We start from the raw sequence: 25451 nt of genomic DNA, 5'->3' as shown, positions 1-25451 counted from the left end.
AATTTCTCTGCCATAGCACCCTGCCTTCCACTTTCATCCCATTCCTTATCATTCCTGTAAGATCCCTTTGTTCCCCTCAACATTTTTGTATCTACTTTCAGGTTACTTATGCATATGTGATTTTATGTATCCATAAAGTCTAAGAACCACATGAGAAAAAAAACATATTTGTCTTTCTAAGACTGGCTTAATTCACCTAATGTGATTATCTCCAATTATCCAATTGCATTCGTTTCCTTCAAACAACCTAGAACCTATCATTTTTCTTCTTTATGCCTGAAAAAATTTTTTAAAACCATTTCCATGTTTAGGTGGCTATGTTGTTTTTATAACAGCTGTTATGAATAGTGGTGCAGCAAATATTGATGGGCAAGTATCTCTGTGATATGCTATTGATTTGGGTGTTCTCTCTCTTATTTGTTTATTTATTTATTTTTAGCTAAGTTTCATTTCATTTCCAAGACCCAGTTATGTATTCCACAGATTCTGTGTTTGTTTGTTTTTATTTCCATTTCATCAATTTCTAGCCAATTTTCAGTTATTTCTTTTGTTTGACTGCTTTTAGATTTGACATTTTCTTGTTTTCCCAAGCCCTTATGGTGCATCTTTAATTTACTTATTTGAATTATCTTTTTCTTTTTGTAGGCACATGTAGCTGTAAACCTTCTTTTAAAATTCCTTTTATTATTCCCATAAGCTTTGGTGTTTGGTGTTTTCAATTTTATTTAACTCTAGAATTTGTTTATTTAATTCTACATTTCTTTGATAACTCATTAATCTTTTTAAAAAAATTTTTTTGTTTATTTTTATTTATTTATTTGATAGTGACAGAGAGAGAAAGAGGCAGATAGGGAGAGAAGAGAGAGAATGGGAGCGCCAGGGCCTCCAGCCACTGCAAACGAACTCCAGACGCGTGCGCCCCCTTGTGCATCTGGCTAATGTGGGTCCTGGGAAATGGAGCCTTGAACTGGGGTCCTTAGGCTTCAGAGGCAAGCGCTTAACCACTAAGCCATCTCTCCAGCCCAACTCATTCAACTTTAACTAGTGTGTTGTTTAACATCCATAGTTTGTGTAGTTGTATAGCTTCTTTTGCTGTTGAGTTCAAATTTTATTCCATTGTGGAATTAGAGAAATTTCAATTTTCCTCTATTTGTTAAGATTTGCTTTGTATTCTATTATGCAATCTATTTCAGAGAAAGTTTCATGGGTTTCTGAAAAGAGTATATATTCTGCAGGGTGTGCATATAATATTCCCTTCAAAATTTTACTTTATTTATGTGTGTAGCAGTGTGTGTGTGGGGGGGCAAGACATATCAGGGTCTTTTGCTACTGCAAATCAATGACAGATATTTGCACCACTTTTTGTGTCTGGCTTTACATGAGTGCTAGGAAATTGAACCCAGATTGGTAGGCTTTGCAAGCAGACCTTTAGCCACTGAATAATCGCTCCAGCCCGTTGATGTAATCTTATTTAAGTGCCTTCTAAGTGTACTTGATCTATGATATTATTTAACTCAGATGTTTCTCTGTTTATTTTTTGTCAGGATGACATGTCTATTGTTGGCAATGTGGTATTTAAGTAACCCACTATTACTCTTTTGGGGTTGATATGTTCTTATATGTAGTAATATTTGTTTTACAAAATAAGGTGCACCTGTGTTGTGTATATATACTTCAAATTCTCATGCCTTCTTAATGAATTATGCCCTTAATCAATATAATATGACCTTATCTCTTTTACACTGTTTTCTGTTTTTGTATTCCCATTTGCTTAACTACTTTTTCTTTCATGTACCTGCATGGATATGTTCATCTTTCTCTTTTGTTAAAAAAAATTCCTTTATATATCTTCTGTTAGGCTGACTTAGTGGTAATGAGTTCTTTTAGCCCATTTTTATCACAGACTTTAAAAAGAAATCCTTCAGTTATACATAGTTTTTCTGCCGGGATTGTCCATTGTCTTTCAGAACTTGAAATATATCATACAAGTCCTCCTGGCCTTTAAATTTTCTGTTGAGAAATCTACTATTAATCTGATGGGCCTGCCTCTATATATAATTGGTGTTTCTCTTCTCAACTCTCAACACACTGACTTTGTTCTGTAATAATTAGTGCTTTGACTATAGTGTGACACAAGAATGTTCTTTTCTGATCTCATTTGTTGAATGTTATACATGCCTTTTGTACCTATATGGGTATATCTTTCCATAGATTCAGTAAATTTTCTGTTGATTTTACTGAAAATGCTTTTGATGACTTTAGCATGAAATTCTTCTTCTATGTTTATAATCAATAGATTTTGTCTTTTCATAGATTCCCATAGACATTAATTGTTCTTTTCATACCTTCTTATTCATTTATCTTTCTAATTACTTGACTATTCTAGTTACTTTACCTGGCTTTAAAGTCCTAAAATTCTCTTCTTCCCTTGATTAGTGAGGATTTCCAAAGAGATTCTTATTTTTCTTACTGAAATTTTCATTTCTACCATTTCAAGTTTTTCCCAGTACTTCTATCTCTTTATTGAGTTCTACTTTCATATCCTACGTGTATGCCCTCACTTCATTCACTTGTTTACTTGTGTTCTTTTGGAGTTCTTCAATATTTTTATTGATAACTCCTCTATACTCCTAATTATCTAAGTTTAAATTCTAGCTCCAGGCTGAAAGGATGGCTTAATGTATTTGCTTGCAAAGCCAAATGACCCAGGTTCGATCCCCCAGGACCCACGTTAGCCAGATGCACAAGGAGGTGCATGCATCTGGAGTTTTTTTTGCAGTGGGTGGAGGCCCTGGCGTGCCCATTTTCTCTCTCTCTCTCTCTCTCCCTCCCTCCCTCTTTCTCTTTTTCTCCCTCTTTCTCTGTCAAATGAATAAATGAATAAAAATAAAATATTTTTAAAAAAACTTCCAGCTTCATCTTCAGTGTCTCCATTTTTGTATCATATCTGACAGGCTTGGGGTTTCAACCTTAAAAAAATATTTGCCACATTAATTTTAATTTTTTATTTTCTAACATATAAGAATTAAGCTTTTGTTTAACTAGCTTGGACTTTCTATAGTCACTCTTAAACAACTCTACACCTTATACCACCACTAGATTGGCTTTCTTCAATTGTGGCTGTTAGTATATCAGATATCAGAAGTCTGTTTATTGACTCCTATGACTTCTTTATTCAGGGATCTTTACAATCCTGGTTGAACTGCTTCTATTTTTTTTTTTTTAATATATAGTCACTCTTGTTACAGCTATAGAGTTAGACACTTTCCCCAAACAAGTCATGTTATTCTCACTAGCTTCTCTGAGTGGTTTTTCTCTACAATGTACTCTGTAACCCCTCATGAAATTCTTGCCATTAATCAAGGCCCACCTGAGATATATAATTTTACTTGACTCTTCCTTCATTTCCATTATTGTAAGCTATCTCTCCATTCTCCAAAGCACCACACACTGAGTACCTCTGCTGTGGCTCTTCATTCTGACCTAAGCTGATTTAAAATTACTCCCTTCCAGCTACTTTTTGTGGTTTTATTTGAGGGAAGGGGCTGTGCTACCATTGTACATTTTGGAGGATTGCAATACAAAGAGGGTGAAGGAATGAATTAAGAACTTAATATCATATCCACTATTATGTCCTTTTAAAAAAAGCCACAGGCAACATATCTTTAAGCAACTATCAGGTAGAAAAATCATCATCCATGTAGAATACTAGAAAAAAAAAGTAAGCCTACTGAGATACCAGTATCTAGGAGAACTGCTTCTGCTCCACACAGATTTTGTTTCAGGATGCTCCAGAGGAGCTGGGTGATATTTCACAGTCCACCCAGGACCACTTTTCATCTACAAGCAGACTGTTGAATCTTTAGGCTTAACTAAAAGCAAGGAAACAAATAGCAACACCAACAAATCCAAGTTACCAAGTTAAATTTTAGATCGACGACACATTTTGTTTCAGTTATACTACAATTAGTCTTTATAAAGAAAAATTGTTCATCTGAAAAGTGAATTTTAAGCATTCTGTATTTGATCTGGCTACCCTCAATATAAAAACTATTTGCAGTCTTCTCTGAGTCTTCCTCTAGAACACTGTATGTTTAGTAGCATTTTCAGAGAGAGGAAGGATGGAAGTATGCTATCCCGTCTGTCTGTAATTCTTATCTTCCAGGCTCTGCACTTTGACTGCTGCACAGTTACAGACTCCTCAAGTTTTTCTGGCCTTTCTTTCGGAAGTAGTGCCTTCTTGTCCTTCCAAAGACCCCTTCCATCCACTCGTTATCCCATTATTTTGTTTTCTTTCCTCATTTGAAAATATACTACTCTTCTGGGCACATGTTACTGTCCTTGTCTTCCATCTCCAGAGAGAAGGGCCTTTTGTGTTTAAGTTCACAGGTACATCCCCTGCACCCAGAACAATGCTTGGTCCAGAAAAGCTTAAATCAAGAAATACAGTCAGTGCTACAAATAAATTCTGAGGAGGTCCACAGGATAAAAATGAATGTGGGCTACTGTAGTCAGGAGGCTTCTAAAAGATGTGAGATTATAGTAGCATCATAAAAAGTCATTTGAGTGGGGAAATGGGAATTGTTTGAATAAGTTTAGGAATGTTATCAAACTATATGTGTCCCACTTTCATATTTCTCCTCATTTTGAGAGTCTTTGAGAGGTTACCAGGGAAAATGCATATTTATTGCAAAAAAATCCCACCAGGTCATTCTTATAGGGTCCCACTGCCTCCTTTGAAGGAGCAAACATGAAGAAGGACCTCACCTACCCAGGGTTATATAAAATGGTCATAGATGATAAAGCTCTAAATCCTGGCAAGTACAAGTACTGAGTAGATTGGGGGTGGGTAGGCTTCAGCTTGTGGGAAAATAAAGAATACAGAATGGGTTTCCAGAAGGAAATAAAATAGCAAAAATGATAATTGCCATAATTTGTGCTGGGGTCAGGACATTAAGGCAAACCAAATATAGTCTGCCTACTAATTAATTAATTAATTTGTGAGAAACAAAAAGAAGCAGAAAGAGAGAGAGAAGGAGGGAGGGAGGGAGGGAGAGAGAGAGACAGAGAGAGATAGAGAGAGAGAGGCAGAGAGAGAATGGGTGCACTAGGGCCTCCAGCTGTTGCAAATGAACTCCAGACACATGCACCACCTTGTGCATCCAGCTTACATGGGTCCTGGAGAATCAAACCTGAGTCCTTTGGCTGTTCAGGCAAGTGCCTTAACTGGTAAGCCGTCTCTCCAGCCCTAGTCTGCCTATTATTAACCAACAACATTTAATTAGAATTCAAAGTTGGGGTCATTTTTAATTTTTTATTATTAGATATGGACATATTTTGTATTAAGCATCACACATTGGTACCATCCTTTCCCTACTCTCTGCCCCTTTTCTGAACAGGCCTTCCTCACTGAGGAGGCAGGTCAGCCCCATGGGTATTGTGGGTCACACATTATGGGGCATCAGTCAGTTATGGGGGAGAGGAAATGTCTCTGTGAAAAACGTCTCAACTTGTGGCTCTAACAATCTTTCTGCACCCTCTTCTACAAGATTCCTTGAGCCATGCTGGGAGCATTTTAAGTCTACTTCAGTGATGGGCACTTAGGAGCATCATGATGTCTGGTTTGGTAGCTGTTAAGTGTCCTCAGTATCTTTTTCCATCACCCTTGTGCTGATATCAGCTTGACTGAGAGTGCAGCATTCTTGCTCATTTCCTTAAGGTCATTTGTATAACCGTTACAGTAGAAGGTTTTACTTCAAAGTTCAGCACAATGAGTAGAATGACCATTCCTTGCCAAGCTCCATGTGTTCTTTAAGAATCTGTGTTGTAAAATGTCCCCACTGATGGATTGGACCAATTCATATGAATTAAGCTAGTTTCTATCATAGTTATAGTCTTATATTTATTAATTCTTAAATATTTGAAAGGGTGTTTTCATATTTAAGTATGAGTTGGATTCCTTCCTTACATGATTTGTATCTTAAGTCTTGCTTATTATCTGCCATTTATCATAGTCCATCAATGTGTGTGATTCAGATAACATATCCTGTTGGTGTTGTAAACAGACTCAAAATAGAAAAATATTTATTAATATTTAGGTTAGCAAGTCCCATTGTCTTTTTGAAAGTGATATCTGACAGTGAGATGTTTGACATGAAATTCGCTTCCCAGCAATAGTACCAGAAACATGAGTAGACTTGGTGTCACAGCTAAATTCTCTAGTGACTCTAAAAATATCTGTTTTTACCTTTCCCCATGTAGTTACACAGATCTAACCACTTCCTAACTGTCCTAACTCTAAAACTAACTTCTGGGAATGAGCCAACACTTTAGGCAAATAGCATTTTGTTCCTAGTAGACCCTTCTAGTGATGGCACTGTGTTAGAAGGTTAAACATCAAGGGTATAATGATTAAGTCAGCCATAAAGATTAGCTCTGAAGGTTTATTGCATGGTGTTGTGACTATAAGTAATAATAATGTCTTGTAGATTTGAAATTTGCTGAGTGAGTAGATCTTAAATGTGTTCTCACCACACAAAAATACATAAATGTGTGCAATAGTGGATATGGTATTTATCTTGGTACAATAACTTCACAGTATAGATATATAGCAAAATATCACATTATATATTAAAATATATATGTTTTATTTTACATTATACCTTTATAAAGCTAAGGGTAGAGTAGAGAAGGATTTTTTAATCTCCTTTTGCCATTGAGGGTAAAAGGAAGTGAAAAAGAAAATCCCCTCTGCCTATAGTCAGTTGCATAGCATTTACTTAAGATGTATTTACCCAGACCCCACTGTGATAGGTATTGGGTGGCAACAGTGAAAAGCATAACCTCCTGATAATGGTAGTGAATAACTAGTCTTAGTACCAACATGGAGGTATAGGTTACACAGGCTGCTTAATTAGCGTGGTACCAAGAGTAGAGACAATTTTTGAGTAACATAGTAACCCATAATACAATATCTCTAACAACACCTTGGGATCTCTTGGGGGAAGTGATACCAGCTGAGACATCAAGGGGTCAATGTTAATGAAGTTTGGAGATGGGAGCCAGAAGAAGAGCAGGTGTGAAGATCCAGAAAGAAAAGCACCAGGGTTCTTGTTAATGCTTATATCAGAGTATTGCTAGAGAGCCTTATAGTAGATTTTCATCACCTTCTGGGGTATTACACAGGATGCCAGAACTTTGATTTTGGTCTGCTTCTTTTACTGCCAAGCCCTGACCCATCATTTCACTTTCTGGAACACCACATTTCCCATTTGTCAAGCAGTGCTAAGAATATCCTTGCAGGGTTTTGTAGGGGTTCAGTGAGACGATGGTTGGGAAAGTGCTTTGCAACCTCTAAAATACAAGGGATTATTTTTCTAATTACAGCCACACCCAAGGCACTCCTTATTTCCATTCCTCATTGCCCATCCAGATTTTCTCAGCTAAGGCAAGCTAATTTTAATATCATCTTCTGGCAGTAAATCAAACAGATGATCAAAAGACAAGTTCTGAGATTCTCCCAGGTCACATAGCACCACAGCCCATACTATAGTAATGGAGAGCAGCAGCATGACCATTAAGAAAACTAGGAGGGCTGGAGGGATGGCTTAGCGGTTAAGCGCTTGCCTGTGAAGCCTAAGGACCCCAGTTCGAGGCTTGGTTCCCCAGGTCCCACGTTAGCCAGATGCACAAGGGGGCGCATGCGTCTGGAGTTCGTTTGCAGTGGCTGGAAGCCCTGGCGCGCCCATTCTCTCCCTCTCCCTCTGTCTGTCCTTCTCTCTGTGTCTGTCGCTCTCAAATAAATAAATTAAAAAAAAAAAAAAGAAAACTAGGAAAACTGTCATTTTTTTTTTTTTGGTTCTCCTTTCTTTCTTTCTTTTTTTTTTTCCTTTTTGGCAAATGGAGCAAGTGAACATCATCCAGCTGGGAAGTAATGCTCTTTGGCTAGGTGTGGATTTAATGTGCAATTCCATTATTTCCCATCTCCAAATTTAATGGGATATTTTAGGCTTTTTAAAAGCCTTCCACAAACCAATATGGGTAGTGTACTACAATTTGGAAGCATTTTAGCTTTGCCCATTTTTCCTCAGCCATGAGTGTCCTGATCCCTCTGTGGTACTAGCTTACTATAATTGATCCCAAATGCTAAGGATCAGAAGGCTAATGGCCATTTCTTAGATAAAGTGCATCATGCATAGCTCCAAGCCCTGAAGATGCATTTCTCTCAAGTTACAAGTCCCATTGTCATATATCACTTGTATGCTGAAGTCACCACCTGAGAGATATCCAGCAGCAGTCTTACAAGGGTATAACTTCCAATCCTTTATTTTGGAAAGGAACCCTATCCTAGCCATGGGGAGGACATGCTATAGGATAGATGGGTTTATGATCTCATTTTGGGTAAAATTTATAATGAATGCAATATTTTTTATTTCATTGTTAGTATTTTATCATGTCATTTACATGTTTAAGAAAAATTGTTTCTCTTGGGCTCAGGATGCAGGTCAATGATAGAGTGTTTGCTCAGCATACATGAGGTCCAAGTATGGTCCTCAGCCTCACAGCAAGAAAGACAAAAACAAAGGAAGGAAGAAAAAAAAAGAAATGCTTACCAAATACCTTCTGTGTTTCTAAAACTTGTTATTAAGCTGTTCCTGTGGCAAGAAGACTGGCCACCACCACTTTATGCTCTGTTCATTGTATACAGAGGGCCTCAGCCCTAAGTCCCTCTGAGCTTACAGCTTCAAGGATTGTTAACCCCAGGATCAAAAGGAGTGGAAATGACAAGGACAAGAGTATGAGAGTGACTTGAGAATTCGGTGACTCATTTGATGATGACTTTACCTTATAGGGCTCGGGTACAGCAGGCTCTGGGGAAGGGTTTGCTGGTCAAATGAAAAGTTCCAAGTGGTGGGTCTCAAAATATCAGGAAAATAGAATTGTATTATTAAATTATTAAAAATTATCAACTGAAAGAAAACTTGTCTATCTAAAATTGATAGATCAGTAAACTCTGAAGCTATGGGAAACCTAGAATATAGTTGTAGCTTGTACTGTGACCCACTGATGAGCCCTGTTTTACTGAGTGTCTCAGAAATCCATATTTGATATGTATTCATACACATTCTTTCTTCCTCTCTCTCAGGACAAAATGAAGCTTCTAGTAATAATTTACCCAGTTAAATATCATTCTCTACTAATGCTATGCTTGGGTGGTCAACCCTAGTAGTAGAGTGAAAAGATCAAGACAATAGGCTGTCTATGAAGACTATGTTTAGCTTCTAGAAATGGGGCTCTACCTGGCCACTAGTGACTGCCTACCCCAACCAGGGTGGCAAGACTTCCCTGGTATATGGGCACCATTCTAATAGAGCTCAGATCATCTGGGAAATCATGAGCAACCTAAGGGCAGCATGAGGGTCTTAAACTCAGGGTCTGTACCTAATACATCTTTGAAGTTACAACCTCTGTCACTGTTGACATCTGTAAGTGTTACATGAATGCATGAATCAATGAATGGTTGGGGCTTGGAAGCATTCAAAACCAGAAGTAAGAATATGTAGATTCTAGCCCATCCTTCATTATAGCTCTGTGAGCACTGAAAAACCACTACAAATTGCTCCTCTCACAGTTGAGGCAGTAGAGTGGAGGACACAGCAGTCCACTTCTCCCCTCACAGGTGAGGCAATGGGGTAGAGGATGCAGAAGTCCACTGTATTAAAGGTCCATTATCTCAGCAGATTCTAAGTACAGAGACAGTGCTTCTTTCTACTGTATTGTAGTGTGGTCTTCAGTTCCCAGGTGGTTAAGAAACAAGGAGTCCATCCAGTATAGTACTTCAGGCTTTACCTAGGAAAACACTCAGTGGGGGAAGCAGTCTCAGAGCTAAACTGGTATCCTTGCTTTTGTGATCAGTATCTTTCTCAGGAAGATTTGCAAAGAAAAGAACAAAAAGCCACAGATAGTGAATTTATTTATTGGCTTTTACTACCTATTCTATTTGCTGTAGCATAAGCCTGACAGCCTTGAAAATGAGCTAGAATTCTTTAAACTCTCACATGACTAAAGAAGAAAAAAAGCAAGAATATTGGAGAAAAGATATTCTTGTCTATGCCTGAGCTTGTGCATAAAGCAACCTACATTTGCTTAAGTTTCAATGTTCAAACCTTTGTGAATTCATATTATAGCATGTTTTTTTTTTCTGGAATGTTACTTGGCATTTTAATTTATTGTTGTTTTAAAAAGTTCTCCAGAAATGGCCATTATAAACCCAATGGTATCCACTTCTCTAATTGTTTTCAGCTCTGTGTAAGACCTTAGAGGAATCATTGAGAGAAGAAGCTGAGAATGGGGTCTCAAGTTCTGTTGTGTAGAACATGGTCCCTCAACTTGCCAGGGAAATATATGAATTGAAAATCTAAAGGAGATCAACTATGGCCCCTGTCCCACTGGTCAGGTGATGGGACAGGCTGACATGAGGTGCTGGACCTTATGTGGCTGGTGTAGAAAGCACAGGTAAGGAGGTACAGTTTGAGTCCAGATGCTGCCCTCTGAGAGTTCTGAGAGTCTGGAAAAGTGGATGAAGGCTACACATTTCTTTTCTATGATGTGCCATAGTTAATTTATCACTAAACTGATAAAATAATCTTCCCTTTAGTTTCAAAATGGGGTGGTAAAAGACAAGTAAAGCACATCACACTTACAATAGGGATTCTGGAAATGTTAGTCATCCTATTTTTTTTTCCAGATAGCTCTACCTTTCTATGAAGTATTCTGTTTCCTATCATTGAAACACTTAAGTGAGGTGTGTCAGTATCACATAGTATCACATTGCTGGGATGAACATCCAAACCAGACACAATTTTTGGGAGAACAGCATTTATTTCAGCTTGTAGATCTGAGGGAAGTCCCATTAATGAAAGAAACTGCTTACTTCCATAGATCCAAACAGAGAGAAAAACTGCAGCAAGCAAAACACTAGTACCAGCAAATACAAAGCCGCTAGAGTATAGACTGCTCTCTATACATTTGTGCTGGAATCACTTCCAATCCCAGTGTCACTTTAGTACTGTAACCCAGGATCTGGTTCCAGTGACATCCTCCAGCCAGGCAGCTGGAGACCCAAGTTACATACATTTGCAAACTACCAGAATAGGTAAGGTTCCCTTTCTCATAATTCCAAAAGTATGAGCCTCCTCTTCCTATTTTCAATATCATAATAAGAGTACCATCCAGCACAAGATGACTATAGTGCCTTCAGAAAACATGAAAACAAAAATAAACCTGAGAATAGAAATTCTTTGTTCTATTGATGACCATTCAAAAATATTTAATTCACATAGTGTTGTACATTTCACCATTTTCTTGTGTGTGCTCTCTCTCAGAACATATATGAAGAATTTATGATGGGGAGGAATTTTCACGGTACCCAAGTTCACTAACAAATTAATGAGATGGCTTTGAGCAGACTTTTATATACATCAGGGTGTGTGGTGTGCTTTAATCCTGTTCTTCTACCTATGAAATGTAAACAAACACAATGGACTAAAACATGAATTGTTTGGTCCTCTTACTGAAAGAGCTCTAGAATGAAAGGACTCCAGATAAATGTATGAGAAGAGGAGGACCTCTTCATCTATACTATATTCTGTATCTATAGTCAGTGAATTATAAAAATGAAGCAATGTCTTCCTTTTTTGTAGTCTGACTTGTTAAAATATTTGAGAAATATATATATCAAAATTTGTTTTATTTCAGGTAGAAAAGTAAAATGTAGAGAAGTCTGTAACTTATGAAATGGAAAATATATAAACAACCCCTTTGCTATGTGGCTGAAGTGGTTTGTAACAAACCAAGTATTGGGAATGGGAAAGGATCCTTATGAAATCCCAGAATATAAACCTCCACTAGTGGAGTGGAGCACAGTAAAGGGCTTGAAGTATTTTCCATCATTCTAGATCTTACAGCAGATCTTTATCAAGGAAGGGACTTAAACAACTCCAAGAACAAGATCGAATTTAGTGATTTTCCCCAAGTAGTTAAATCAGATTTTGCAGATATAACTCGCAGTGCACAAAGCTAGTCTAATGGATATATGCCAAAGAGACCAGAGAAGAGGAGAGTCACATGCCCTTGAGTGGTGACTCAGCAACAGATTAGTATATTTCTCACAGGATCCTATAGTCTTGAAATGACTGAATTGAATTCTGAAAGCCCAACAACCTGCAAAACAACATTCTGTGGAAGAAAAATTTTCTACCTGCACCTTTTATCACCACATGTTGAACTCAGGCGGAGTCACAATGCAAATGGGAGGCTCACTTCTGTTCCCACAAGTTCTAAGTAATTCTTAAGGAACATCATGTATTTTTCAAAGAATCCTATGTAAGAGGAGACTAGGATCATGTGAATAAGAGCTGCTATGAGCCTTCAAAGAAGTACCTAGCATGAACAAAACACTAATTGATTGATTCAACAAAAGTGCAGGCTGCTCTCTGAGTCTTTGGGAATAAATTAACATGCAGAAAGTCTTGTCTTTATGAAGCACGCATGTCATTTCTTAACAATGAACAACAATAGCTATCTTTCCTGTTTGGCAGACAAGAGAACTGAGTTGTACACAATTGAATAATGTATTACCAAGTAGTAATAACAGATGAAACAGAATTCAGGTATAATTCTGCACATTTCTAAAGCCTGAATTCCTAAGTACTTGGCAACATTACCTCCCACCACCAACAGCAGCTACAGCAGAAAGGACATTAGTGAGAGCCAGCATCCCAGGAACAATACAAATGAGCATTCTGCAAGAAAGCAAGCTTCTCATTGTGTTCAACAAACTACTTACTGAGTAGTCAATTCTGTGCATACTAAGTGCCTACAAACTGAAGAGTCTTTTTTTTTAATCCAAAATTGTTAATAAGGCTTTTATTAAGCATTAGCTCAGTCCATGTGGACATAAAATAATATAGCTTCTGCCTTCAAGGAATCTAGCAAGTGAGAAAAAAAAATAATGGATTATCAACATAGCATGGTAAGGCTGAGACCAAGATGTACCCCAGAGAAAAGTACAAAAAACAAAACACCTCCACAGCTTTTAAGGAAGGGACATTGACCACCCCAGATTACAGACATAATCAGCCAGAGTTAACTTGGGAAGCAGAGTGGGAAAGTACTAGAGTGCTCTGAGCAGACAGCAGGAAAGTGAAAAAAACAGTAGTGTTTGAGGGATTGCAAGTGTTTGGACAAGAAAGATAGAATGTGAGAGAAATGTTCTCCCAAATTGGATGTATTGTATTTTATCAGCATGTGTATTTCCAGGGGGTGCGGGGGAAGGACTGCAGATAAGACAGATGTAGGAACATTCACTTAGAGATCCAGTTGTCAAAGGTCTTAGCTTGCATCTATTTAAAACAAAAATAAGACAACAGAACAGCATGGAATAGAGTGGAATAGAATAGAAAATATCAGACCTAATATGTAGCAAAAGAGTTATTTCATAAACAGCCAGTCACCAGACATGTAGGGGCTAAGTCTTTGCATAAAATATATGTTTTATTGTTAGACATAATCAAAAAGTCTGAAAGCCACAAACCTACTCCATTTACTGTATAAGCATGTTCAGGTCCCTTTGGGAACCTGTAGCCCATCATTTCCTTCAGGAGACAGAGAGGCCACCAGAAACAAACATGTCCTGTTTCCCTAAACATTTTTCACATTCCAAAGTCCATGGTCTAATAACTCTCAAGTGGCCATACAGAAAAACTCCAATATTAGGGGGATTTCTGATAAGCAGCAAATATTTCTACCTTAAAGAAGTAAGAATAGAACATATACACAAAACAGAGCTGCAAATGATTGTGAGAAAGTTGGAGGCCTGTAAAAAGTTCTCTGACCCAGTGATGTTTCCCTCCAAATGAATCACTGCGAGCATAGCCAGGCCTGAGTCACACAGCACACCCTGTGTTACACCTTTGTCTCTATTACTTCACAGAGTGGGATTTGGGGGTTCCCCTAGAAATTCCTTTTGGATTCATTCAAGGACATTTACTAAATGGTTCTTAAGTGCTAATTCACAGAGCATCAAGCAGGGGCTAACCCAGAACAAAACTTCATGCACTGTTTTTCTAGACATGTGTGGAAAGTGTGTGTGGTCCATGCAAATCTGTGTGATACCTCATCTAGAGAAATCCCACCCCAGAGGCATCTACCACCTAACTGGAACACTGACAAGAGTTTACCATTAGTACACCTCAGATACCCAACATATTGAGAATAAATTGTCTTTATTGACCTCAATTATCTAGTACTTGCTGTAAAGGTCAAATATCAATTTGAATTTACATGGTTGGAAAAGATCAGGCCATCACTTCCCCAAGAATCTGTGTTGGTCAGCTTTTGCTAAGTCACATGTCAGCACATTTGACTTGAGGGGGAAATTCTCCTAACACAGGTCACCAATCTTGAAAAAAAATTAAAATAAAAAAAAATCACAAACTTTTCTCTTTAGCAGACTCTGGAAAGAAGAAAACATGAATAAAATCTATTATTTCTCTAATCACACCCAATGAGAACATGGGAGAGCAAAACCAAGTTTCAATAGAATTGAAAATAAAACTATACGTTTTCTGAGTAAAATTTATGGTGGCAGCATATTATACCCTATGGCAATGCTTGAAACTTGTGCTTGTGAGGGTGTGCTGATTGTACAAGTCCTTGTCGAGACAGCTTGGATTCAGGTCAGAATGTCTGATTCCCACTCTTCACTTCTCAACTTGGTTACTATTCTTCTTGCTGTAGAAAAAAATATTTAATCTCTAACAATTCAGTCTCTTACTTGTGACACAGAGATTCTAAGGATCACCCGTTGTTTTAGAGTTCAGGAAGCTGCTGTATATGAATGTGCTTAGCTGGTTCCTATACAGAGCAATGGTTCAGGAAACGATGCCTAATGCTATCATTGTCCACATCAAGTAAAGACTTTTCACCTTCTCATCCATGAGATCTTGGCTTTAGGGGAAGCTGATGATAAATGATTTTTTTTGTTTGCTTTTGAGGCAGGTCTAATTCTGTAGCCCAAGTTAACCTCAAAACCATGGCAGTCTTCTCACCTCAGCCTCCTGTATGCTAGGATTAAAGGTGTGAGCCACAACACCCAGCTGGTGGTGAATTCTTGAGTTGAGGAGGGACCCTTGCCATGGAGAGAAATCTAGTAAGTTGTTGGTAGCTGAGGACAGTGCCAGCCTAGACCTCTAAACATAAAGATCAAATAAATAAATAAATAAATAAATAAATAAATAAATAAATAAATAAATATCAATCCCTGACATTCTCCACCAGGCTACGTCCTCTGGATGACTGCCTATCATTCTCCCAGTACTACTAGGGAATGGTACTGTACTCAGTCACTACTCCTGACACTGGAAGTGGTTCCTGCCTCTGATCTGAATACCAACTCACCAGCCACTGATACGTGATGACTGAATGCTGCTGCACATCACAACACTCTGATTCACCTTATGTTTTTGATTTTGGATCTCAAATGGACTCTCAATGCCACTTTGCTTCAACATTCCTCTCACTACTTTGTCTTTCCCCCCCATTAAAGCTTAAGAGGATGTAAACAAAATTTGTTATATTTTTCTTTTCTTTTTTTCCAATTTCCCATGTGGCTTCTGATTTGCTTTCTTCTACCCAGACTGCTGATCATGAGCTGTAAGACCCATGCTCTGCCCATATGCCATTGACCTATTCTCTACCTCTCAATCCTAGTGCAGTGACTCCAGCACAGGGCCTCAGATATGCTATCCTCAGACTTTGAACATTATGCTTCCTGTGTCCTTTCTTAGCTCTCTAGCTTATGTGAAATGCTTTCTCCTTGGAGACACTTCCCTATATTCTTGCCTGAACTCCATCTTTGCTTTTTACTGTTCTCTATTGCTTCACTCTCTTAATGTCTTTCAAAGCACTTGCCAAAATTGCTTTTTTGTTTATGTTCTGTTTTCCCTTTTCATTCAAATAGTGCCTATTCTATTTTATTTACTTCTGCCTAACAACACGCATGGTATATCCATAAATACTTTATGGATAAAGAAGGGACTATTTCAGCAACCATCAGAGTGCCCATCTGAGTAGCTGAAACCACAGAACTGAAGCAGAGTGTTGGTCACACTAATTAAGAAGCTGGACCACAATATATGTTTGTCCAGAAATGGGCCCAGGTCTTGTAGAAGATGGAGCTACTTAAGACAGTGACCTCATACTTGCTTCAGCTGGACTGTGCATATGTCTCTTTCATGAGCTCCTTGTATTGGCCATTTAATTTCTAGCACAGGTCCAGTTGTCCTTAATAAAGCCTTTCTTTTATTTATAGCCCACAAGATCTTCTGGGTCTTCAGAGAGGTGGTGACACCCAGTTTACAATCATGTCCTTTGTGTGTACTTAGAACAAGCCAGGGACCAGGACAAGCATAAAATTCTTCAACACTTTCAGCATCTTTTCAAATATTAATGTTTGTTAGTTTTCATCAAATACATTATTTACTTATTTATATTTAACAAATTTGTTTATGGAACATAATACATACCAGTCTAAGAACTATATAAATATTCATTTAATCCTTTGAACAAGGCTAGGAGGTAGGCATCATTATTATCCTTATTCTTATTAATTTTACTGATTGGAAAATTGAGGCAGAGTGGAGTTATTTCTGAAAATCTTAGAGCTGATAAAGGACGGTCCAGAATCTTCCTTACTAAGGCCAGAAAGCTCCTGGATTCTTCATCACAATTGGAGTCATCTCTCTACACCTGTGGAATACACTTACAGTTGTACTGTTAATTTTCATGCTTATAAATATTCACATGTTTGGGCTGGAGAGATGGCTTAGCGGTTAAGCGCTTGCCTATGAACCCTAAGGACCCCAGTTCAAGGCTCGGCTCCCCAGGTCCCACGTTAGCCAGATGCACAAGGGGGCGCACGCGTCTGGAGTTCGTTTGCAGAGGCTGGAAGCCCTGGCGCGCCCATTCTCTCTCTCTCCCTCTATCTGTCTTTCTCTCTGTGTCTGTTACTCTCAAATAAATAAATAAATAAATAAAATTAAAAAAAATATTCACATGTTTGTTAAATGTTAGACACTACTGCTTTCACTGATACACCATGTGTAGCCAGACAACATTCTCAGGGAGTTTGTGATCCAGATATTACACAGGTCATTGGAAGATTTGGACATCAAACTCAATGCCTATCATCTTTTCTAATAGAGTTCAACTAAATTGTCGGGCTGTAGAGTCTAATTCAACTTAACAGTGGAGGGTAAGGAACAGCTCTGAAATCTTCAGTGAGAAGAAAACTACCATCCATTGTCATTTAAACATAAATGCGCCACTTTTAAGTATTATCCCCACTGGTGATAACTGTGCTTTTTGAAGACTGAGGCTAATTTGCAGTTACTCACAGTGATGAGGGTCCTTTTACACACATCAGAAGGGTCCTTTGGCTTGTGGCTGAGTTCTTAAGGAGGTTAACAGGGGTAGCAGTATTGGTTTTGCTACATTTAAGATTTCTGCAAGCTACTTCAATCTCGAATACTTAATTACCATGTCAGTCATACAATAGCTTTCCTTGGCTTTGGGGGGACAGTGACTCAAAGACTAAATATCATAAAACCAGAAGTTAATTGCAATTCTTTTTAACCACACATGTCAGGCACTGCCAGTCACAGGCTGGAGACTTCAGGAGAGGAGTCTGAGCTGCCAGGCACCCCTAAGAACCCCTGGATACAGGAGGCCACTCCCTCTCCAAGCCCAGCACGCCTGAATTTAAGCTTTGCCCATAGCCCTGTGACCTTTGGCCAGATGCATAAGAAGCTCCTTATCAGCCAGCACCTTCACAGCCCATCCTCTTGAGACCCTAGATTACTTGACCCTCACCAACCCCCCTCATTGCCTATGTGCTGGAATGAATGTCCCAATATGCTAATTAGACATCAGCAATGAATCTCGTACATCCAATCCCATTAGGGCCCTGCCCCTTGCCCTCACATGCTTATAAACCCATTTCCCAAACAATAAACCAAGAGAACTGTTCACCAAAACTATCTCCGGAAAGTCATTTACTTTTGTGCTTACCACCCCGGTTGCCTAGGATGCCTTTGGGGGACCATGGTGGGCCCAAAAACCCAGGAACACATGGGCTAAGTCCTATGGATTTCTAGATTCAATATTGTCTTCCCTAAAGAACTCATAGCCCCATATGCTCGCTATCATCCCCTGTGGAACAGAGTCCTGACTGTTATCACAAATTGTCCTATGTTTATGTTGCCCAAACAGGCAAACTGTAAATTCTCACTTTTTTTTTTTCACCAATGCAGTGGGACTTACCAGTGCCTTGGTGTGAGGAAATGATGAAACACCACTTTAGATGTACACACAGCAAATACCACTGTTTGCTAGGCCATCTGATTTGTTTTGGGAAAATGTGGATTTACTAATAATAAAGTTTCACAATGTGGCAGGCACATTAAGACCACAATGTATCAGTCATAGGAAATAATGCAGGAAAAACCCTATTACGTCACTTGGTCCTGCGTCTGCCAAAGCTGTGGGCTATGCTTCTGCCTTAGAGTGTTAATAGCATTTCATAATTAAGGATGAAATGTTAAGTGTGCTCCCTCACCTGTGATTCGTGACTATATTTCTGATAGGCATCAAGATAGAAAATATAAAACAAAATCAAAGTTCTAATTCTTTAAAATACAAATGCTTAGTCTTTCCCTCATATTTACCCAGGAAGAAACACTGACTATTAAGCTTCAATTACCAGAAGCACATGACATCTTCTGCAGGGACTTGTGGTTAAGGGAAGAAAAACTACCATTATTTATTTAGCATTTATTTATTTAACCATCTGGCTGGGTGAGTTTGTTAGACTTGGTTTACATCCTGAATTACAAAGTTTATGATGGGAAACTGTTTGCTGAAGGAGAGGAAGATATCTGTTCTTTGTCTTCTCTGTTAATAGAACCAAAGGCATCTTCAGAGAAATGAAAGTATAGTAGGAGGAAAGTACAACTTTGTCTGGCTACCTTGTCTCCCTCTTCTGCTCTTCCCATAGCTCTGGAAAAGCTCCTGGAATTTCCAGCCTGGGCCACTCACTCAGTCCTTCACTTCATTTCCTTCCCTTTCCCTCCACTCCGTCTGGATAACTCCTGCTGACAAATCAGAATCAACTATATTTTTTTTGATAGACAACTAAACACTTGTTCTATACATAATGTGCTAATAGCATTCATCTTATGCTTATTTCCATGACCACTTTGTCTAACAGGGAGGATTCAATGTGAACAGTGGTCAAGAGCATGGGCTCAGGACCAGACAGAAGGAATTTGGGATCCATCTAGAAAAGTCAATAGACTCATTTATAAAGTGGTAATAAGAGGAGTACCTACTATACAGAGTGGGTTTGGTGTTTTAAACAACAGGTTTGAGGCAGATTTTACATATCACCTATTTCACCATCTCAGTTGTACAATCCAATAACTTTTTTTTTCAATCAAGCTTTTAATGAAAAGATCATAAAATAACAGTTTGTCACTGTACATGAAGACTGCACACTTCTAGAGGCGAGCCACAGTGAATCACTTGACACTAGAGCATGGCGCACCTGCAGCTCCAACCTGAATGTATCCAAACTCTGGAGGGAGTAAACTCAAATGTGACGCATGACAATGGCGATGGCCAGTACAGGAGTGCGATCCCAGGGTCCATCCTCTGCTTTGGGAAGGGCATCAAGGACATCCTCTTCCAGTTCCAATTAAACAAAACAGAAATACCCCATCCCTCCTCATCCCCCTTGAGGTATTTGCAAAAGGGCTGGAGACCAAGCTGGGGCACGAACAAGTGAAGATGGGACACAAGGAGGTGCCCCTCAGTACCTGACCCCAAGAGGTCCCCATCAAATGGAGGGGGGATCCTGGGAACCCTCTCTGTCTGAGATGAGGTCTGTTATGCAGCATTTTTGAGGTCAATAAATTACAGCAATAAATAGCAAGATAAGGTGAGGTATGGGGAGGAGCACCTGGTAGAAAGTTAAAGTGGGGTAGCTGAAGCTTGGGGCATCCTAGGAAGGGAGTCCTGGGCAGCCTCAGTTCCCACAACTCCCACCTGTCCCTAGTTTGGAATGTCAGCCTGAGGCTCTGGTCAGGTCCCCTTACATCCCTTGTTCCTGGCATCACTCCACAGGCTCAGCAATATCGGCACCATCCACTGTGACTGAGGAGTAGAAACTTTGGGGCACAAAAGGGCTCAGGAGCCTTTCTTTTCTTTCTAGGCCTAGCCCCTTTCCTTTCATCCCCCCAAACTGAGGAGGGACATATGCAGCACTTGCTCCCTGAGCCCTGACCTCCCAGCTGCCCAGGCATCCCCCCTCTCAGGAGGGCAGGGTGTGTCTGCACCTGTCAGCTGCCCAGGCATTCCCCCCCTCTCAGGAGGGCAGGGTGTGTCTGCATCTGCTAGCTGCCCAGGCATCCCCCCTCTCAGGAGGGCAGGGTGTGTCTGCACCTGCCAGCTGCCCAGGCACCCCCCACTCAGGAGGGCAAGGTGTGTCTGCACCTGCCCAGCAGGTCCCACTCCTGCACCAGAAAGGAGTCCTGCGGTCCAGTGAGAACTGACAGTGTGGGGCAGTTTGCGTTGGCCAAGTGCCCAGTGGTGATGGCCAGGAAATATCTTTAGCTAAGTGAGGTCTGGAGTTTGGGTGTTGTTTGTTTCATACGCTGAGGTGTATGGCTATTCAGTGATTTTCTGAGATGATTGGTCTAAAAGTTCATTTTTCTTTTTGGCAGTCCTGGAGGAGCCCTGGCTGTGGCTCCATGGAAGCGGGCAGTGGTGGCACTGGGCCTGCTGCCGCCCGCATGCCCCAGGTCTGAGAAATAAACACATTCATCACTGCACAAACGTTGATACAGAAACAGCGTTGGTAAGAGTGTATGCACCATTGGTGTTGGTAAGGCCCAAGCCCAAGCCCAGTGCTAAAAGGGACACCTTTATCACCCACTCAATGGTTCAGGGAACATTATCGAAGAGGGGGTGAAATGGTAAGTAGTGCTGTGGAATGCTTTCTTCTGGACAGGACATGGCTGTTGCACTCACAATGTCCCAGTAGCTGAGTTTACTTGCACAAGACCTGTACGCGATTAGGCCTGTCACATTCTATCCTGTTTATGAAGACCTCATTCCTTACTGAGATGTTATTGGCAGTTAATGGCTGCTGGAGGACAGTCATTTTATTTAGTAGTCTTGCCACTGGCAAATTACCCATTTTCCAGGAAATAATCCCCCTCCCATGCTCATGCAAGTACAACTAGTTTAATTTCACCAGAGAGATATCAAGTACAAGTGGGGCTAGTTGGGAACAAGGGGTTCTGTAGGAGGGAAAGAGGAATAAGAGGTTCATTGGTGGAAAATAAACAGCAAAATAGAAAAAATAAAGGAGGAATGTGGTAAAGAGTGGAGGGAAGAGAAAACTGCTCTGGAAGTAAGGCAGGTATCCAGGCTTATGGACAGTCTATACTGTCATGTAAGAATGCTACAGTGGTGTCACCCCAGGCACCTGTATTAAAGACTACTCTGCCTTGTGATGAAGTCTGCATCTGCACTCTCTGAACTGAGCTACCTTTAGTGTTCTCTTTTCTCTATCTGGACTCCATAGATATAAAATAATCCAGCCACAGCTCAGTGCCTCAGGGTTTGAAGGCCTTACTGGAACCCAGGAGTGACAACTCAAACTGGGAACTAAGGAGTAGAATGGGCTGGGGAGAGCTGCCTACTATCAAGTTCAGCAAAGTGCTAGAGATTTTATTTCCTTGGACTTTATATATCATATCTGTAACAGAATTCTAGTTTGACTCCTTTTTTGTGCATGTATGTATATGTGTGCATGCATGTACATATGTATGTGTTGGCTCATGTGTATTCATGTGTATGTGGAGGCAGGAAGAAGAAACTAAGAGTAAATGTCAGGAATGCAGTTTAATTCCTTTGAAACAGAGTCTCTCATTGGTCTGAACCTCACCAATTAGGCTAGACTGGCAGCAAGCCCCAGGGATCATCCTGTCTTCACCTCCCCAATGCTGGGAATACAAGCATGAGGAACCACAATTTGCATCTTATGTGGGTAGGAGATCAAATTCACGTCCTCATTTTTTCAAGGCCAGTAACTTACCAACTGAGTTATATTTTCAGACTTGGCTTGAGGTATTTTTTTTGGTGTTTGCTTGGTACCTTTGATGATCAACTTGATGCATCAGCTTGGCTAGATGCATAGTACTCATTATTGAATCATTAGGTGAAAGTGATAACTGGAAGACTAAAGAAACTCATTATTTAATTTTAACATGCATGTAAGTGTTTCTGTACAGGTGTCTTGTATGTGTGTGTGACATCTAGTTTGGGAAACTTAAAGAAGACTATATTGCCATATATGATCCTTATGCAAATTCAAGATCATGGTGTGGCTCTTATTCATAAGAATACTTCTCCATCCCCAGCTTCAGGTCATAATTAAAGGATGCAGTTTAATGAACACATAAAATCTGAACAAATAGGTAAACAATATGGGAAAAGAAGACACATATATGAGATACCAACTGAATAAAGTGGAAAATGACAACAGTATGCAGGCCTAGCAGGGTGGCTTTCCAGAGGCAACACTTTGAATTCATGAAGACTATACAAAAGGAGAGGCATAGAAGGAGTGCTAAATGAGTGGTACCGAAGTTAAACTTATGATAAGAGAGGAAAGGATTAATGGAAAAGCTAGTCTGTGAGGACAGAGAGTAATTGAGCTGACAAAAATGAAAAGAAGCACGTGAAGAAACCTTAGTTCTCTTGGTACAGAGCAATGGCAAGCACCCAGGGAGTACGTGTGCAGATACATGTGGCTCTGACGGCAGCGTGCAGAGCTCTAGAGGAGTTTCTGTGGTTGTGGGTAGTTGCATGAAGGAAGTATTGTTGGCATTCTTTTACCAAATACCACAAAGTTTTGGAGTTTACAAACATGTGAAGTCTTTTCTAGTGCTCATACCCCAGGTTTACTGAGCCCTTGTTCACCCAAGGCCTTGCTAGCAGTGCAGGGGGAGCAGGAGTCATCTTGTCATGTGAGGGGAGATGGCTGGTTCTTTTGGTGGTCCTGGAGACTGTGAAGAGAGGACTTGAAGGTTGAAGCTTGCCTTTGCCATCCAGGGGAACAGTCACACAGTTGAAGAGGAGAATAGTTCTTTCACAAGTTAATTTCTGTTTGTGCAGATGGCAATCTAGATTGTCATCATAGATTTTTTAATCCATTTTTTCCTCTGGACATTGTTTCACATTTCCCAAAGCTATATTGTAGCAAGTGGACAGTTGCAAGGTCCTTCCATTTCTCTGTTCCAAGAAGGAAACCCTTCCTTATCAGGATGTCAAAAAGTCTTCATTGTCTGAAGAGGTCAGCAATGTTCTTCTCCTAGAACTTGCAGTTCATTGCACTACCACTCTTGCCTTATTCATTCTTGTTCTTTATTCAATAAAAACTGAGTGAATACCTGTCTTTGTTTGGACATGAATAAACAGTATAATGATGTTAACAGTCAAAAAAGCAGGCAATTATCCATTAAAAACAGCTAGTAGACAGGGGAGATAGCTCTGCCAATAAAGTGTTTGCCTCATATACATGAAGACCTGAGTTTGATCAACAGAACACACATAAACAAAAAGTGCCAGATGTGTTGGCATGTGCTTGTAATCCTAATGCTGGGGAGACAGGAGGATTCCTGAGGCTCACTGGTCAGCCAGTCTAGCTTAGTTAGCAAGCTTTTTGACAGAAATCTCAAAAAAAGGTGGATGGGATATCTGAGGAATCACACTGGAGGTTACCCTCCAACCCCCACATATATACTGTACACATTTACATTTATGCATCGTAAAAATATTTAAAAAGCTAAAATCACAACTAGCATCTATTAGTGCCTTCTATGTGCCAGCCATTGTTTTAAACACTTTATATAGCAATTAACTAATTTTGATCTCATGATACCTATATATAGTAGGTTCAGTTATTATCTCCCATTATACAGCTGAAAAAAAAGATACAGAAATGCTGAGAATTCATCCACAATATAGTTAAAGAAAGGATTAAAACTGGACTTAAACACATAAAGTCTAGCTCCAGACCTCACCTTCTTCATTGAGAGGTGGAAGGGAGGGACAGGAGTGGCTATTATGATGGAGAAGGTTCAAGTCTTAGAAGCACACAGGAGGTGCTAGTCATCCAGACTTAAAAGTTCTGTATTTAAGATCCAAATTAGCTCATATCATTCTCATTTCCAAACTTTTCCATGACTACCAAATAAATTGACCATAAAGTTTATACATCTGCCATGATCTGTAAATGTTCTGCCCACCATGGCCTCTCTCAGTTTCTCTGGACTTGTTCCTCAGTATGGCTTTAGATCCAAGTCTCTGACTAAAGTATCTCTGAGGTGTTGATTTCTCCCTCAACTAAGTTCTAGTTTAGTGTTCAGATCTCAATTTCGAGATCACTTGTTTACAGAGCTCAAAATTGTCTCTTATTCTTCACAATAACAGATAACAATAATTAGAGCCCAAATTAAATAATTCTAGGTGTCAGATGTGGCTATAAATGATTGCATATAATAACACATTTAAATGATACTACCACTGTAATTTCTTATTCCCAATTTTTGCAGGTGAAAAAAGTGAAACAAATTAATATTTTCTTTCTTTGCAGTTATCAAATGTGCACTCACACACATCTTCACCTAGTATTTGCTGGGATGTGAGTGCCACGAGTCCAGGCTTTCTTATCATGGACTGTGGTGCTGTGGTGGTCTGATTCAGGTGTCCCCCATAAACTTAGGTGTTCTGAATGCTAGGTTCACAGCTGATGGAGATTTGGGAAATAATGCCTCCTGGAAGGAGTATATTGTTGGGGGCGGCCTTATGGGTATTATAGCCAGTTTCTCCCTGCCAGTGTTTGGCACACTCTCCTGTTGCTATGGTCTACCTGATGTTGGCCAGGGGGTGATGCTCATGCCATCATTTTCCTCTGCCATCGTAGAACTTCCCTTCAAGCCTGTAAGCCAAAATAAACCTGTTTTTTTCCCACAAGCTGCTCTTGGTTGGGCGATTTCTACAGCAACACAAATCTGACCGCAACAGGTGCAGACTGGAAGAAAGGTCATGAACTGTTAAGGGACATAGCACATAGGTTCCTTTACATAGAAAGTCACAACTTGTTCCTTTCCTCTTCTGCAACCAGCAACAGGAATGTGGGGCTTAGAAATACCTAGGGCCAGTGAAACCAGACCCTGGAAATGTGAAGCCCACAGTAAAATTGGGGGTGCAGCAAAAGCCCACAGAATCTGACCTGGCTGTCTCAATCAGTGGAATGAACTGGA

General features: G+C 39.7%; 1 protein-coding gene across 7 annotated transcripts in view; it reads right to left on the bottom strand.

The window, feature by feature from the left end:
• Pde4b (phosphodiesterase 4B) overlaps positions 1-25451 on the bottom strand; it is a 467475-nt gene that overhangs the window by 57857 nt on the left and 384167 nt on the right. The window contains exon 6 of one of the 7 annotated variants that reach the window (XM_045149401.1): positions 19090-19208. The exons of the other annotated variants lie outside the window; for them this stretch is intronic. Coding sequence (XP_045005336.1) covers positions 19156-19208 — 53 coding nt within the window. The 3' untranslated portion in view covers positions 19090-19155. Of the gene's footprint in view, positions 1-19089; positions 19209-25451 lie in introns of those variants that run through there. 7 annotated transcript variants of the gene reach the window in all.

The sequence above is a fragment of the Jaculus jaculus genome, chromosome 5 (assembly GCF_020740685.1).
Source record: "Jaculus jaculus isolate mJacJac1 chromosome 5, mJacJac1.mat.Y.cur, whole genome shotgun sequence".
NCBI lineage: Eukaryota > Metazoa > Chordata > Mammalia > Rodentia > Dipodidae > Jaculus > Jaculus jaculus.
Note: the sequence above shows the minus strand (reverse complement) of the source record. Positions and strands in the feature narration are given on the sequence as shown.